Below are 16,214 nucleotides of genomic sequence, written 5' to 3' on the forward strand. Positions count from 1 at the left end.
TGCTACTAGTCGATAAAGGATGCTGCTGTCTTCACCTTAGAACTGCTGTGGAACATGCCTTGGGTGACATTTCGCAAAAGTAGTGCTCAGAAAGAGACTAAATGTATTTCTAATCCTGACACAAAAAAAGAGGCAAAACTGCAGTTGACTCAAAAAGTTTTATATCAGTGTCTGGGAAATCACAAGTAGTCTTAACCTCAAGACCTGAAGAAATGGAATCATAGGATTAATCATAGGATTAATAATAAAGCAAATTTTTTTGCCCACAGATTTAACTCTAGTGTTTAATTATAATTTTATTTTGCTAAGTGATTGTATTTCACTGCTTTCCTGTGTTGAAAACTTAACCTCAGTAGCAAATATGTGAGAAGGTGAGACAGTAACTGGTTTTCTAACTGGGGCCTTGTCATCTACAATACATATTAATACAATGAATCATAACTGGTAGAAAAGTATATATGGATGTTAACATTAAGGCATTTTGGTAACTGTTTTGGTTTCTGTGCTTTGTACCATTGTTAGCCACATTATAAATCTTGCTAATATTTGCAATTGATATTTTATAAATCTCTGAGGTTAAATTTTATAATTTCTAACAGCTGAAAGCTTAGAATTTTGGCTTCGTCATTGTAGACATCCCTTTCTGCCTTTATTATCTAGGAAGCAACTAATAATGTAGACTTAGTTTGGGAGAAAGGAATTAAATAAACAACTGGTAACCACATTGATTTGAGTTTGAGGAGCTTTAAAGTTGGTATTTTTGGCTGCATTATTGCTTTTGGTGTGTATGTTGTTTGTTTAAAATCCCTGCATTCTTAGAATCTTCTTATTTTTAAATTGAATATTGTCTGGGTTATTTCCCCTTACTGAAAACCAAGTTCTGGAATCAATGTCTTTTTCTTTAGGCAGTTCAGTATGCTTAGTGTGTTACTGGCTACCTTTAAAAAGCATTGTGAAGAGATTTTATTGCTTATGTGTGCATGCTTGTCTATGTGTGTGTGTGTGTGTACATGAAGGCAGGAGAGAATTTTAAACAAAATAAATAAGCCATTGAGCCACTTTTATTTACCGTTAATAATAAAAGATTCTTACAGGCTTTGCTTCAGCTTTCTGAAGCTATTAGTGGCGGTAGGTACTGAGAACATATAAGTCCTCTGTTTATTACTGCATTCTTTCTGTTTATTGGACACAAATAGCTTGCAGCATATATTATGCAATTTCTAATAATATTATCCCATACACATGAGAATGTATGTTCCATTAAAGCAGGACCTTATCTGGCTTATTCACAAAATCGTTCCCAGAATATTTATTAAATAAATAAATATACCAGTGTTGCTCACTTTATTATTATTTGTTTGTATGTAAACAACAGTTTCTGATGAAAGATCTTGTTCTATGCTGCATTATATTACCTGAAGTGTTTACATTATTCAGGGCTTAATATATATGTTAATCATCAGACTATTTTTGAAACAGGTAATTTCCTTAATATCATAATTGTTTTAATTTAATTTGACATTGAATAGAAGGTCTTAAGAAAGAAAAAACTAAAGTATATAAATATTAAGTTAATTTTAAATAGGAAAACATTTTATTCATAACATTCAATTCTCTTCTGGGGAATGGACAATAAAACACAAAGCAATTGAACTTTTCTATGTTCAATTAACTTATGAAAGAACATTGTGGGATTTTATGAATCTCTTCTTTACTATTCTAATAGTAATGCTACATTATCATGATTTTTATAATCCATAAGTATAATATTGACGAAAATTAGTTTGGTACAGAGTCAGACTTGCAATAGAAGTTAAAATCTTATATTATAAAAAGTATGATGTAGTTTTTTTACTAATACAGTCATATATTACTTAACAATGGAGATATGTTCTGAGAAATGTATCCTTAGGAGATTTTATCACTTTGTGTACATCATAGAGTATACTTACACAAACCTAGTGGTATAGCCTACTACGTAGCTGGGCTACATGGTATAGTCTATTGCTCCAAGGCTACAAACCTGTACAACATGTTACTGTGTTGAATACTGCAAGCAATTGTAACACAGTGGTATTTGTATAGCTAAATATATCTAAATATAGAAAAAGCGCAGTAAAACTATGGTATCACGCCTGTGATCCCAGCACTTTGAGAGGCCGAAGGCAGGCAAATTGCCTGAGGTCAGAAGTTCAAGACCAGCCTGGCTAACATGGTGAAACCTAGTCTCTACTAAAAAGACAAAAACTAGCTGGGCATGGTGGCAGGTTCTGTAATCTCAGGTACTCGGGAAGCTGAGGCAGGAGAATCCCTTGAATCCGGGAGGCAGAGGTTGCAGTGAGCCAAGATCCTGCCACTGCACTCCAGCCTGAGAGTGAGGCTCTGTCCCCCCACCCAAAAAAAAAAAAAAAAAAAGGCCCTGGTGATCCATGCCCTTTTTTTTAGTGTAACAATGGACTGCTAAGACACTCGCTGTTTTGAAACAGCAGACAAAATTTTGCCTATCACAGCAAGTTTACACTGATGTGTGCCTGCTGTATGAGCACATCCCAGCACAGTTATTCTGTCCCTGGAATCCTTAATTCTTTAGGGGCTGTCTCATCTGCTGTAGTATTTCGGGCATGCACCTGTGTCTTTCTGGCGTGCACCTGTAGTCCCAGCTACTCGGGAGGCTGAGGCAGGAGAATTGCTTCAACCCAGGAGGTCGAGGTTGTAGTAAGCCAAGATTGCACCACTGCACTCCAGCCTCCACGACAGAGCAAGACACTGTCTCAAAAACCACCGAAACAAAGCAAAAAAATATAGTGTCATAATTATCTAAAACATTGCTATATGGTATAGGACTGTATTTTCAATATTTGATCTGCATTTATCATCTTTAAACATAAGAAATTGGAGGCACTGTAAAATACTGTGTCCTCCTTGTAGGTGGTCTTACATGGCATATCATTTTAATTATGATATTAATATCACCCTTTAATGAGTAATTATTTTCTCATGACACTGGCACTGTCGTGGAATTCAATTTCAGTTGGCTATAAAATATCTTTCTTCAGTGGAGGTTAAATTATCCTACCTTATTATCCCAGTGCCTTTAGCTTATTGAGAAAATATTGGCAAAATGATTTATTCTTATTTAGCAGGCAAGTAAATGGAAGCATAGACAGGGTAAGTCAGTTGCACAAGGTCAATTAATAAATCATTTTCACTTGGGTGAGATCACGTTTTCTAAGGCACTGTGTCATACTCAAACTGATCAGTGCCTGAGACATATCAAAAATGTAAAACTAAAATGTTTACCTTGTTTGTGAGAAAGAATAAAGTTGTAGACTCATTTCAGACTGATGTACTAAAGCCTTCAAAATTTGTGAGTGAAATTATGTACATGTGTTGCCAGGCTGTATTTTGCAGCTTTTTATATTATTTGCATGTGTTGATTTGTATGAAGAGTAATGAAATAATTTGAAATAGTGCTTTAGACTAAACAGTTGTGATAATAAAAATGAATTTCCAGCTGCAGGAAATACTTCTTTGGTATTAAAAGAGCAAAATAGAAAGCAATAGAACATAAAACAGATTGAAATAGTTTTTTTTTAAGAAAAGAGGAACATAATTACACTAAATAATATTAAAGAAAACCATTTAAAAATAATAAAAAAATAGTGTCCTATCAATGATCTAATCAATGAGTATTGAATCTAAATTATTGGACAACTATCTTATACCTCACTTATAGTCCTTTCCTTTTTCTAAATTAAGAAAAAATTAATAGGTCTAACTGTCATGATATCATCATTTTTTTGTTGTTCCCTATTTGGGGACATTGTTGAGTTTGCTACTAGCAAATCCTTTGCTCTTTTTACCTTAGTTCAGTGTTTCCTAAATGTCATTTACAGAGTTTCATGGGAAACAGAGATCGAGAATTTAATCATGGAGGTTGAGGAAATATTAGATACAGTTACCCTTCTCGTAGAAATTAGTAATACATCTTAACCCTTTTAAGGTTTCAAGAAATGATCTAAGATTAAAACACCCTGTTGCCATTTGTTTGCCTCCAACTTCCACAAAAGGATTTTGGACATATATATATATCCAAGACATTTATTAACATTCCAGGCATCTTGCTTTAGAAACACAGGAAGAGGTAGCAGTGATGAGGATTGATTATGGAAGAAGGGGATGTGGCTTGGCCAAGATAGGTTTTATGAGTTAGTTAGAATGTTTGGAGAGTTACTGACTTATTTCAGTAACTTGCCTATTTTCCACTTTTCGGAAACATCAACTAAACCTTTCTTTGTCTTTTGAATTGTATGGCTTGCCAAATTGTGAGATTTTTATGCATGATTTTCCATTGAACATAAACAATGTTATTTTGAGTCTGTGGAAAACATGCACTTTGGCACATCTTATTGGATTATTTTTAATTCATAGGAGTTACTTTTCTTGGAGTGAGACATTTAACTGAAAAGGTCATTGCTCAGGAATCACTGCTTTTTCAGATTTTTCTTTTTTCTCAAATGTTTTGAGAAATACTGTTGTCATTTTTAATAGTGATCATGAAAAATACATTAAAGTTCAAAATTCATGACAACCATATATAGTTTTTTTGGCAAATACAAGAATGTTTTATATTCTTAATTTGAATGTGATATGTATTTTTAATTCTTTATTTTTCAAAACTTGATGAAGAAAAAATTGTAATTTGAAAGGTTTTAGGATACTAAAATGGAACAAACAGTCTCTCTTATGCCTGGGTATTTGGTCTGCTTTATTTATGATAGAACATGGAAATATTTTAAAACTAAGATTTGTTGAAAACCCCTTATTATTAATATTGTTGTGTTAAATGTATAACTATTGAACTGTCAGTGAAATATGAGACATTTTACCCAGTGACATTTTAAATGAATCTCATTGTAGGGGAAGCCTGTGGGAACACCAGATGCTGGCGCTTATTTCCGTGTGCTTGCAGAGCATGGAGTAGCTGCCTTGTTTACAGCACCAACTGCAATTAGAGCAATCCGTCAACAGGACCCTGGGGCAGCTTTGGGGAAGCAGTACTCTCTGACAAGGTGACGTTGGGATGCACAGGGCAAATGACATTAGAAAGTGCAATCAAAATGAATAAGTGAACATTATATTTTTTTCTGGTACTGGAATACTCTTATAGGAAGAGCCAAAAGATTCAGAGTGTTATTAAGAACAACTTGTCTAAATATAATTTTGAAATAGTTGGAATTTTAACTCTGCTTAGAGATTTTAAAATATTATATCATGTTAATTTCAGTTCAAATATTATGAAAATATTTCTTTTTAAAATCACTCTTGTTATATTTTCCTTAAAAGGTAAAATGCCAATTCTGACTTAAAATGCACAGATAGATGGATACAGATATACTAGCATCTGCCTTTTGAAAATAGAAGTATGGGTTAAATGAAGGGGCAATATTTGAATGCATGTATACAGATAAAATGTGAAAAATTGTAGTCCAAATTAAATATATTTAAAAAGTGAAGAACAAAGAGACTTAGGTAAACACAGAATAATAGTGGGAGACATCAGGACCACACTGACAGTATTCAATAGATGACTGAGGCAGAAAACTAACAAAGATATTTGGGACTCCACACTCAATCAAATGGACCTGACAGACATCCACAGAACACTCCACCCAACAACAACAGAATATTCATTCTTCTCATCTGCATATGAGAAATACTCTAAAATCAACCATGTGCTCAGCCATAAAGCAATTCTCAACAAATTAAAAAAACTTACCATTGACACTCTCAGACCACAATGAAATAAAAATAGAGATTAATATCAAGAAGCTCTCTGAAAATCATTCAATTACACGGAAATTAAACAATCTGCTCCTGGGTGACTTTTGGGTAAACAATGAAATTAAGGTAGAAATAAAGAAATCCTTTGAACTGAATGAAAACAAATGTACAATATACCAGATTATCTGGGTCATAACTAATGTAGTGATAAGAGGAAACTTTATAGAACTACATGCCCATAAAAAAGTTAGAAAAATCTCAAATTAACAATGTAATGTCACACCCCGAGGAACTACAAAAACCAGAGCAGACCAATCCCAAAGCTAGCAGACAAAAGAAATCAACCAAATTAGATCTGAACTGAAAAAAATTTAGATGCTAAAAAACCATATGAAAGATCAACAAAACCAAAAGTTGAGTTTTTAAAGAATAAAAATCTTGATAGGCCACTAGCTAGACTATTTAAAAAAGAGAGAAGATCCAAATAAACACAATCAGAAATGACAAAGGGAACATTAGCATTGATTCAACAGAAATGTAAAAAATCCTGAGACAATTACAAATACCTCTATGCACACAAAGTAGAAAACCTAGAAGAAATGGATAAATTTCTGAAAACATACAATGTCTTGAGATTGAACCAAGAGGCTGGGTGCTGTGGCTCATGCCTGTAATCTCAGCACACTGGGAGGCCGAGGCAGGTGGATCACGCAGTCGAGACCATCCTGGCCAACATGATGAAACCCCATCTCTATTAAAAATACAAAAATTAGCCAGGTGTGGTGATGTGGGCCTGGCCTGTAGTCCCACCTACTTGGGAGGCTGAGGCAGGAGAATTGCTTGAACCCAGGAGGCGGAGGTTGCAGTGAGCCAAGATCGCACCACTGCACTCCAGCCTGGCAACAGAGTGAGACTCCATTAAAAAAAATAATAATAGTAATACAAAAATAAAAAAAAAATTGAGCCCAGAAGAAATTGAAACCTTAATGAACCAATAAGGAGTTCTGAAAATGAATCAGTAATAAAAAAAACCTACCAACCAGAAAAAGCCCTGGATGAGATGAATTCACAGGTGAATTCTACCAACATAAAGAAGAGCTGGTACCAAACCTACTGAAACTATTTCAAAAAGTTGAGGGGGAGGGATTCCTTCCTAACTCATTCTATAAGGCAAGCATCATTCTGATACCAAACTCTGGCAGAGATGCAATGAAAAAAGAACTTTAGGCCAGTATTCCTAATGAACATAGATGCAAAAATTCTCAACAAAATACCAGCAAACTGAAACGAGCTGCACATCAAAAAGCTAATCCACCATGATCAAGTAGGCTTTACTCCTGGAATGCAAGGTTGGTTCAACATATGCAAATCACTAAATATGAGTCATCACATAAAAATAACTAAAAACAAAAGCTGTGTGATTATCTCAATAGATGCAGAAAATGATATAAATAAAATTTAGTATCCCTTCATTTTAAAACCCCAAACAAGGCATCAAAGGAACATACCTCAAAATAATAAGACTCATCTATAACAAATCTAAGCCAACAATATACTGAACAGGGAAAAGCTGGATGGATTCCCCTTGTAAACCACAACAAAACAAGGATGTCCACTCTCACCACTCCTTTTCAACATAGTTCTGGAAGTCCTTGACAAAGTAATCAGTCAAGAGAAAAAAAAAAGGCATCCAGAAGAAAAAGAGGAAGTCAAACTATCTCTCTTTGCAGATAATATGATTCTATACTTAGAAAACCCTATAGTCTCTGCCCAAAGGCTCCTAGATCTGATAAACAAGTTCAGTAAAGTTTCAAGATCCAAAATCAAGAGCTTCTGCACAGCAAAAGAAACTACCATCACAGTGAACAGGCAACCTACAAAATGGGAGAAAATTTTCACAACCTACTCATCTGACAAAGGGCTAATATCCAGAATCTACAATGAACTCAAACAAATTTACAAGAAAAAAACAAACAACCCCATCAAAAAGTGGGCAAAGGACATGAACAGACACGTCTCAAAAGAAGACATTTATGCAGCCAAAAAACACATGAAAAAATGCTCACCATCACTGGCCATCAGAGAAATGCAAATCAAAACCACAATGAGATACCATCTCACACCAGTTAGAATGGCAATCATTAAAAAGTCAGGAAACAAGAGGTGCTGGAGAGGATGTGGAGAAATAGGAACACTTTTACACTGTTGGTGGGACTGTAAACTAGTTCAACCATTGTGGAAGTCAGTGTGGCGATTCCTCAAGGATCTAGAACTTGAAATACCATTTGACCCAGCCATCCCATTACTGGGTATATACCCAAAGGACTATAAATCATGCTGCTATAAAGACACATGCACACGTATGTTTAGTGCGGCACTATTCACAATAGCAAAGACTTGGAACCAACCCAAATGTCCAAAAATGATAGACTGGATTAAGAAAATGTGGCACATATACACCATGGAATACTATGCAGCCATAAAAAATGATGAGTTCATGTCCTTTGTAGGGACATGGATGAAATTGGAAATCATCATTCTCAGTAAACTATGTCAAGGACAAAAAACCAAACACCACATGTTCTCACTCATAGGTGGGAATTGAAAAATGAGAACACATGGACACAGGAAGGGGAGCATCACACTCTGGGGACTGTTGTGGGATGGGGGAAGGGGGGAGGGATAGCATTAGGAGATATACCTAATGCTAAATGACGAGTTAATGGGTCCAGCACACCAGCATGACACATGTATACATATGTAACTAACCTGCACATTGTGCACATGTACCCTAAAACTTAAAGTATAATAATAATAAAATAAAATAAAAACATTTCTATACACCAATTATATCCAAGCTGAGAACCAAATAAAAAATGCCATCCCATTCACATTAGCAATGAAAAGAATAAAATACCTAGGAATACACCTACAGGTAGGTGAAAAATCTCTACAATTGGAATTACAGAACACTACTGATAGAAATTAGTGATGACACAAATAAATGGAAAAGCATTCCATGCTCATGATTAGGAAGAATCAATATTGTAAAAATGGTCATACTGTCTAAAGCAATTTACAGATTAAATGATATTCCTATCAAGTTACCAATGACACTTTTCACAGAAGTAGAAAAAAACTATTCTAAAATTCATATGGAACCAAAAAGAGCTCAAATAGCCAAAGCAATTTGAAACAAAAAGAACGAAGCCAGAGGCATTATACTACCTGACTTCAAACTATACTACAAGGCTACATTAACTAAAATGGCATAGTACTGCCTCTGAAATAGACACATAGACCAGAGGAACAGGTTAGAGAACCCAGAAATAAAGCTACAGATGTACCACCGTCTAATCTTTGACAAAGTTAACAATAACAAGCAATTGAGAAAGGACTCCATTCAATAAATGGAGCTAGGATAACTGGCTAGCCATATGCGTGAGGTTAAAACCAGTCCCCTTCCTTTCACCATATACAAAAATCAACTCATCATGAATAAAAGACTTAAATATAAAACCTAAAACTATAAAAACCCTAGAAGAATTTATACAAAATGCCATTCTGGACATAGGCCCTGGCAAAGATTTCATGATGAAGACTCCAAAAGTAATTGCCAAAAGAAAAAAGAAAAAAAAACACAAAAAAAACCCCCAAAACTGACAAGTGCGATTAAACTAAAAAGCTTCAGGACAGCAAAAGAAACTGTCAACAGAGTAAACAGACAACGTAGAGTATGGGAGACAATATCTGCCAACTACACATCAGAGAAAGATCTAATATCTGGAATATATAAGGAGCTTAAAGAATTCAACAAACAAAAACCAAACAACCCCATTAAGAAATGGGCTCACGCTTGTAATCCCAGCACTTTGGGAGGCCGAGGTGGGCAGATCACGAGGTCAGGAGATCGAGACCCCGATGAAACCCCATCTCTACTGAAAATATAAAAAATTAGTCAGGCGTGGTGGTGGGTGCCTGTAATCCCAGCTACTCGGAGAGGCTGAGGCAGGAGAATGGCGTGAACCTGGGAGGTGGAGCTTGCAGTGAGCTGAGATCGCGCCACTGCACTCCAGCACTCCAGCCTGGGTGACAGAGCGAGACTCCGTCTCAAAAAAAAAAAAAGAAAAAAAAAAGGGCAAAGTACATTGTATTAGTCCATTCTCACACTGTATAAAGAAATACCTGAGACTAGGTCATTTATAAAGAGAAGTCGTTTAATTGGCTCATGGTTTTGCAGGCTGTAAAGGAAGCATGATGCTGTCATCTGCTCAGCTTCTGAGAAGGCCTCAGGAAACTTGGCAAAGACATGTGATCAAGCTAAATGCCCATCAGTGGTGGACTGGATAAAGAACATTTGGTACATATACACCATAGAATACTACACAGCCATAAAAAGAGTATCATGGCCTTCACGGCAATATGGATAGAGGCGTAGACCATTATCCTAAGCAAATTAATGCAGGAACAGAAAACCAAATACTGCATGTTTACTCTTCTAAGTGTGAGCTAAACATTGAGTATGCATGGACACAAAGAAAGGAACAATAGACACAAGGGGTAGAGTGTGGAGGACCAGGATCAAAATACTACCTCTCAGGTACTATGCTTGTTACCTGGATTACTTGATAATCTGTACAGCAAACACCACAACACACAATTTACCCATGTAACAAATCTGCACATGTGACCCCTGAACCTAAGATACAAGTTGGATAAAACAAAGTGAAGAAAAATATTTTATTTTTGTTTTGTAATAATGTGCTTTGAATGGTCTAGGTATTTTTCTGCTGGCTTATGGATATATCTATATCTGTCTATCTGTCTATGTATCTATCTATCTATGTATCTATCTGTCTATCTATATTTTTCAATTGAGACAGAGTCTCACTGTGTTGCCCAGGCTGGAGTGCAGTGGCATGATCTTGGCTTATTGCAACATTTGCCTCCCAGGTTCAAGCGATTGTCCTGCCTCAGCCTCCCAAGTAGCTGGAATTACAGGTGCCTGCCACCACGCCTCGCTAATTTTTGTATTATTAGCAGAGACAGGTTTTCACCATGTTGGCCAGGCTGGTCTCAAACTCCTGACCTTTGGTTATCTGCCTGCCTCAGCCTCCCAAAGTGCTGGGATTACGAGAATGAGCCACTGCGCCAGGTCATGGACCTACATTTTTATTTAATCTGACGCATAATCAAAGATAATTATAGCAAGTTGCATCTTCAAGGAGAATGCCAACATCAATCTCATTGAACCTCTTTGAATTAGTTTACTATCCTGTAACTAAAAGAAGAGATTTATAGTTTACTCAAGTCAAAAAGTGGGCTTGAATTAAGGCTGCTTATATTGTATAAGTGAAATGCCAGAGTATTTTACTTTTATGTTTCTGTGGCCCAAGGGAATTAAAATAGATATTATGCCCTGAATCCCAGTGTCACTGTGACTGCCTGTGAACCATGTCAGAACCAATATCAACAAAGGCCTCTTCAGCTAAGACTTCCCAGTGTTAGAAAGACAAGAACAGTAGGATCTCTAAAGCCCTTATCATAATAGCCTACACAATCAATATCACTGCCACAAAATCATGCAGCCAGGTCACTAAGGCATCTGCAGTCATCACTAACACTGATCTCACGTGGAGAAGCTGTATGGAGACTACACCACTGCACCCACCTAGTACCAGAACAACTGCACTCTGCCCAACCGATGCCCTCCAGCCTGTCGTCAGGTGAAAGTTTTTCCCTATGAAAGTCATTCTCTGAAGTTTGGAAGAGGAGACTGTAACAGAAGATGCACAAGCATTAATGTGGGAATACCAGAAACATGAAAATGCAAGGGAACATGATGCCACCAAGGGAACATGAGAATTTCCCAGTATCTGACCCCCAAATTTACAGAAATTTATGAAGTTATTGAAAAGGAATTTAAATTAATGATCTTAAGAAAACCAAGAGAGACAAAATAGTATACAAATAGAAAATTCAATGAAATCAGCAAAGTAATTCATGATCTGAATGACAAATTCAACAAAGAAATAGATATCGTAAAAAAGAATCAGAAATCTTGAAGCCAAAGATTTCAATCAATTAAGCAAAAAAAAAAAAAAAAAAAGCAATAGAGAGCTTCAATAGTAGACTAGATAAAGCAGAAAAAGAATCTGTGAACTTCTTGAAAATCAGTCTTTTGAAATGACTCATTCACAGGAAAAAATGAAAAAAGAATGAAAAGGGGTGAAGACAGCCTATGAGATTTATGGGACATCATTAAGTGAAGAAGTATTGCATTATGCTATTTAAGAAGGGAAGAGACAGAGAAAGGGACTAACAGCTCATTTAATGAAATAAATTCTGAAAAATTCTGAAAACTGACTAAGTCTTGGGAGAGATATGGATATTCAGATCCCTAGAGTGCACAGATACCAAAATAGATTAATCTAAAGAGGCACATTATAATCGTATTATCAAAAGTCATATACAGAGAGGATTTTAAAAGCAACAGAGAAAAGCAACAAATTACATATAAGGGAATTTCCATAGAACATTAGCAGATTTCTCAGTAGAAGCCTTATGGGCCAGGGGAGAATGGCATGGTGCTGAAAGGAATAAGAATAAAACAAACACAAAACTGCTAGCCAGACATGCTGTCCTTCAGGAAAGAAGGATAAATAAAGTGTTTCAAAAATAAACAAAAGCTGAAGGAATTCATTATCATTAGACCTGCCTTATAAGAAACATTTAAGGAAGTCCTTCAAGGAGAAACAAAGGGATGGATTATTACTAACATGAATACATACGAAAGTATTCTTCTAGAGGTAATGGTGGTGCATAAATCATACATACACCTAGTATGAAGGTAGAAATCAATTAATTCATTAATAATAGCCAATACATTGGTTAGAAGCACACAATGTAAAAAGATGCATATTTTGACATCAAAAACAAATTGTGTATCAGGAGGAGCATAAAAATATAGAGATTTTGTATGCAACAGAAGTTGAGTTTTTATCAGCTTAAAAAAGTATATTATATCTGTAAGATTGTAACCAAGCAGCTTAGCTTCAAACTGCATTTTAAAAACTGTTTTTCTTTCTTTCCTCTTCTCTCCCCAGTCTCAGGACACAGCATTGAGACCAACTACAAATGCATTTTCTAGAACGTGCTGTGAACCTCCATTCTCTTTCCCTTTCCACTTTATCCAACCATGCCTTATGCGCATTTATTTACCTAAATGCTTGTCAAATGCACATCATGCTCACTTATCTGGTCATGTATTTTCTTGGAAGCTTCAGGACATGAATACTGACACAGAACAGACACCTCCAGTATTCTCTCCCCATACAGACCACTAAAAATTTTAACTGGCAAAGGGTCCAGCTGCTCACTGCTTGTAGAAAGAAGCCAAAATAACAAGAGTGAGGTGTGATAAAAAGAGAGGAGACTTTATTATCCATGCTGGCAAGGGGAAAAGTGGAAATTATTTTGGAAAAATTCCACCCACTTTTCCCCGTGTTAGCACAGACAATTAAAACTCCTCTCTTTTTATCACACTTTGTTTTGTGATTTTGGTTTCTTTCTACAAGCGGCAAACAGCCGGAGCCTTTGCTGGTTACAAGATGTTTTATGTAAATCTCATGGCAACCACAAAACAAAAATCTACAACAGATACACAAATGATAAAGAGAAAGGAATCAAAGCTTAGCACTACAGAAATTATCAAATAACAAAGGTAGACAACAAGAAAGGAAAAAGGAACATAGAAGCTACAAAATAACTAGAAGATAAATAAAATGGCAGTAGTAAGTTTTTACCTATTAATAATAACTTTGACTGTAAATGGATTTTGTTCCCTAACCAAAATCATGTAGTTGCTGAATGGATTAAACATGATTCACTGAAGTGACCCGCTTAGGCCTTAAGGACACATGAAGGCTGAAAGTAAAAAGATGGAAGGGGAACATCCATGTAAATGGTATCCATAAGAGAGCAGGAGTGGCTATACTTACATCTGATAAAATAGACTTCAAATCAAAAGCTGTCACAAGAGACACAGGTCATTTTTTAATAATAAAAGGGTCATTCATTAAGATAACTCAACCACTGTAAATATTTATACACCCAATATTGGATGAGCTAAATATATAAAGCAAATATTAATGAACATGAAAAGACAAATAGATAGCAATACAATATGGTACTTCAAAATCCCACTTTCGACAATGAATACATCAAGCAGACAGAAAATTAATAAGGTGATACTGGACTTAAATTGAACTTTTGACAAAATTGCCCTAACAGACATATACAGAACTTCCCTTCCAACAGAAGCAGAGTACTTATTTTCCTCTAGTGTACACAGAACATTCTCCAGGATAGATTGCATGTTAGGCCACAAAAAAAGCCCTAACAAACTTAATAAGATTGAAATAATATTTAGTATAATTTTAGACCACAATGATATGAAACTATAAGTTAATAACTGGAGTAATCTTGTGTGGTTCACAAATACGTGGAAATTAAACAACATGCTCTTGAACAATCAATGGGTCAAAGAAGAAATCAAAAGAACAATTTAAAAACATCTTCAGGCAAATGATAATGGAAACACAATATACCCAAACTTATGGGATGCAGCAAAAGCAGTTCCAGGAGGAAAATTTATAGCAGTAAATGCCTACAATTAGAAAGAAGAAAGACCCCAAATAAATATTCTAACATTACCCCTCAAGGAATGCAAAACAAATAAACAACTAACCAAAAATTAGCTGATGGAAATAATAAATATCAGAACAGCAATAAATCAAATAAAGTACAGAAAAAACATAAAAATAATTAATAAAACTAAAGTTCACTTTTTGAAGAACAACAAAATTTACAAACTCTTAATGAAAAGAAAAGACTGAAATAAATAAAATCAAAAATAAAAGTGAGGAAATTCTAACAGGCTTCTCAAAATAAAGAGGATTGTAAGGGAATATTACGAAGAATTATATGCCAACAAATTGGATAAACTAGAGAAAATGGATAAATTCCTAGAAAAATATAAGCTACCAATATTAAGTCAATTAAAGTGATTTGAGAAGTAATCAAAACCCTTCCCACAAAGAAAAGCCCAAAACCGGATGATTTTAGAGCTGAATTTTACCAAACATTCAAAAATAATTTATATCAATATTTCTAAAACTCTTCTGAAAAATAAAGCTAGAGGTATACTTCCAGACACATATTATGGGGCCAGCATCATCTTAACACCTAAGTTAGATAAAGATATCACAAGAAAACTATGGTTAATTTCTCTGAGGAACATTCATGCAAAAATTCTTAGTAAAGTATTATCAAAACAAATCCAACAACACATGAAAAGATTATACATTGTGTTCATGTGAGATTTTTCCATGGCATGCAAAACTGATTTAAAGTACATAAATCTATCAGTGTGATACATCACATTAACAGGATCATCATAATTAACACACAAAAAAGCATTCAACAAAATCCAACATCCTTTCTTGATAAAAACCTTCAACAGTTTAGGTATAGAAGGAACATTTATAATAATAAAGACTTTATGAAAAACCTACAGCTAACATTATAATCACTGGAGAGAACTGAAAACTTCCACTAAGATCTGGTAAGGCAAGGATGCCTACTCATGCCACTTCTATTCAACATAATACTGGAGCACTAGCAAGAATAATCAGACAAGAAAAAGAAATTAAATGTATCTAATTGAAAAAGAAGAAGTAAAATTATCTCTATTTGCAGATGATGTGGTCCTATATGCAAAAACCTCCAAAGATACCACAAAAACGTTATTACTAATAAATGAAATCACTAAATTGCAGAATACAAAATCAGCATACAAAAATCAGTGGCATTTTTCTACACAAATAATGATCTAACTGAAAAGAAATAAAGAAAAACCCCATATACAATAACATTGAAAAAATAAAATAAAATACTTTGGAATAATTTTAACCAAGGAGGTGGAAAACTATATTGGTACGGTAAAACTTTACATTAAAACTATAAAATATTGATGAAAGAAATTGAAGAAAACACAAATAAGTGGAAAGATAGCCCATTGCTCATGGATTGGAGGATTTAATGTTATTAAAATATCCATACTATCAAGAGCAATACACAGATTCAATGCAATCCCTATCAAAATCCCAATGGCATTCTTCACAGAAATAGTAAAATTATCCTAAAATTTGTATGAAAACATAAAAGACCCCAAGTAGGCATAGCTATTCTGAGAAAGAACAACAAAGTTGGAGGCATCACACTTCCTGATTTAGAAGTATATTACAAAGCTATAGTAATCAAAACAGTAGCTTACTGGCATAAAAACAGAAACATAGATCAGTGTGGCACAGGACAGAGACCCCAGAAATAGATCCAAATGTATATGGTCAACTAAGTCTTGACAAGCA

General features: G+C 35.0%; 1 protein-coding gene across 2 annotated transcripts in view; it reads left to right on the forward strand.

Moving 5' to 3' along the window:
- The window catches only part of ACSS3 (acyl-CoA synthetase short chain family member 3), a 179,289-nt gene that overhangs the window by 92,365 nt on the left and 70,710 nt on the right, over nucleotides 1–16,214 (forward strand). For both annotated transcript variants that reach the window (XM_509241.9, XM_016923924.4), the window contains one exon: nucleotides 4,921–5,072. In XM_509241.9, the coding sequence (XP_509241.2) occupies nucleotides 4,921–5,072 (152 nt within the window). The remainder of the gene's footprint in view (nucleotides 1–4,920; nucleotides 5,073–16,214) is intronic.

This window comes from Pan troglodytes, chromosome 10 (assembly GCF_028858775.2).
Source record: "Pan troglodytes isolate AG18354 chromosome 10, NHGRI_mPanTro3-v2.0_pri, whole genome shotgun sequence".
NCBI classification, from domain to species: Eukaryota; Metazoa; Chordata; class Mammalia; order Primates; family Hominidae; genus Pan; species Pan troglodytes.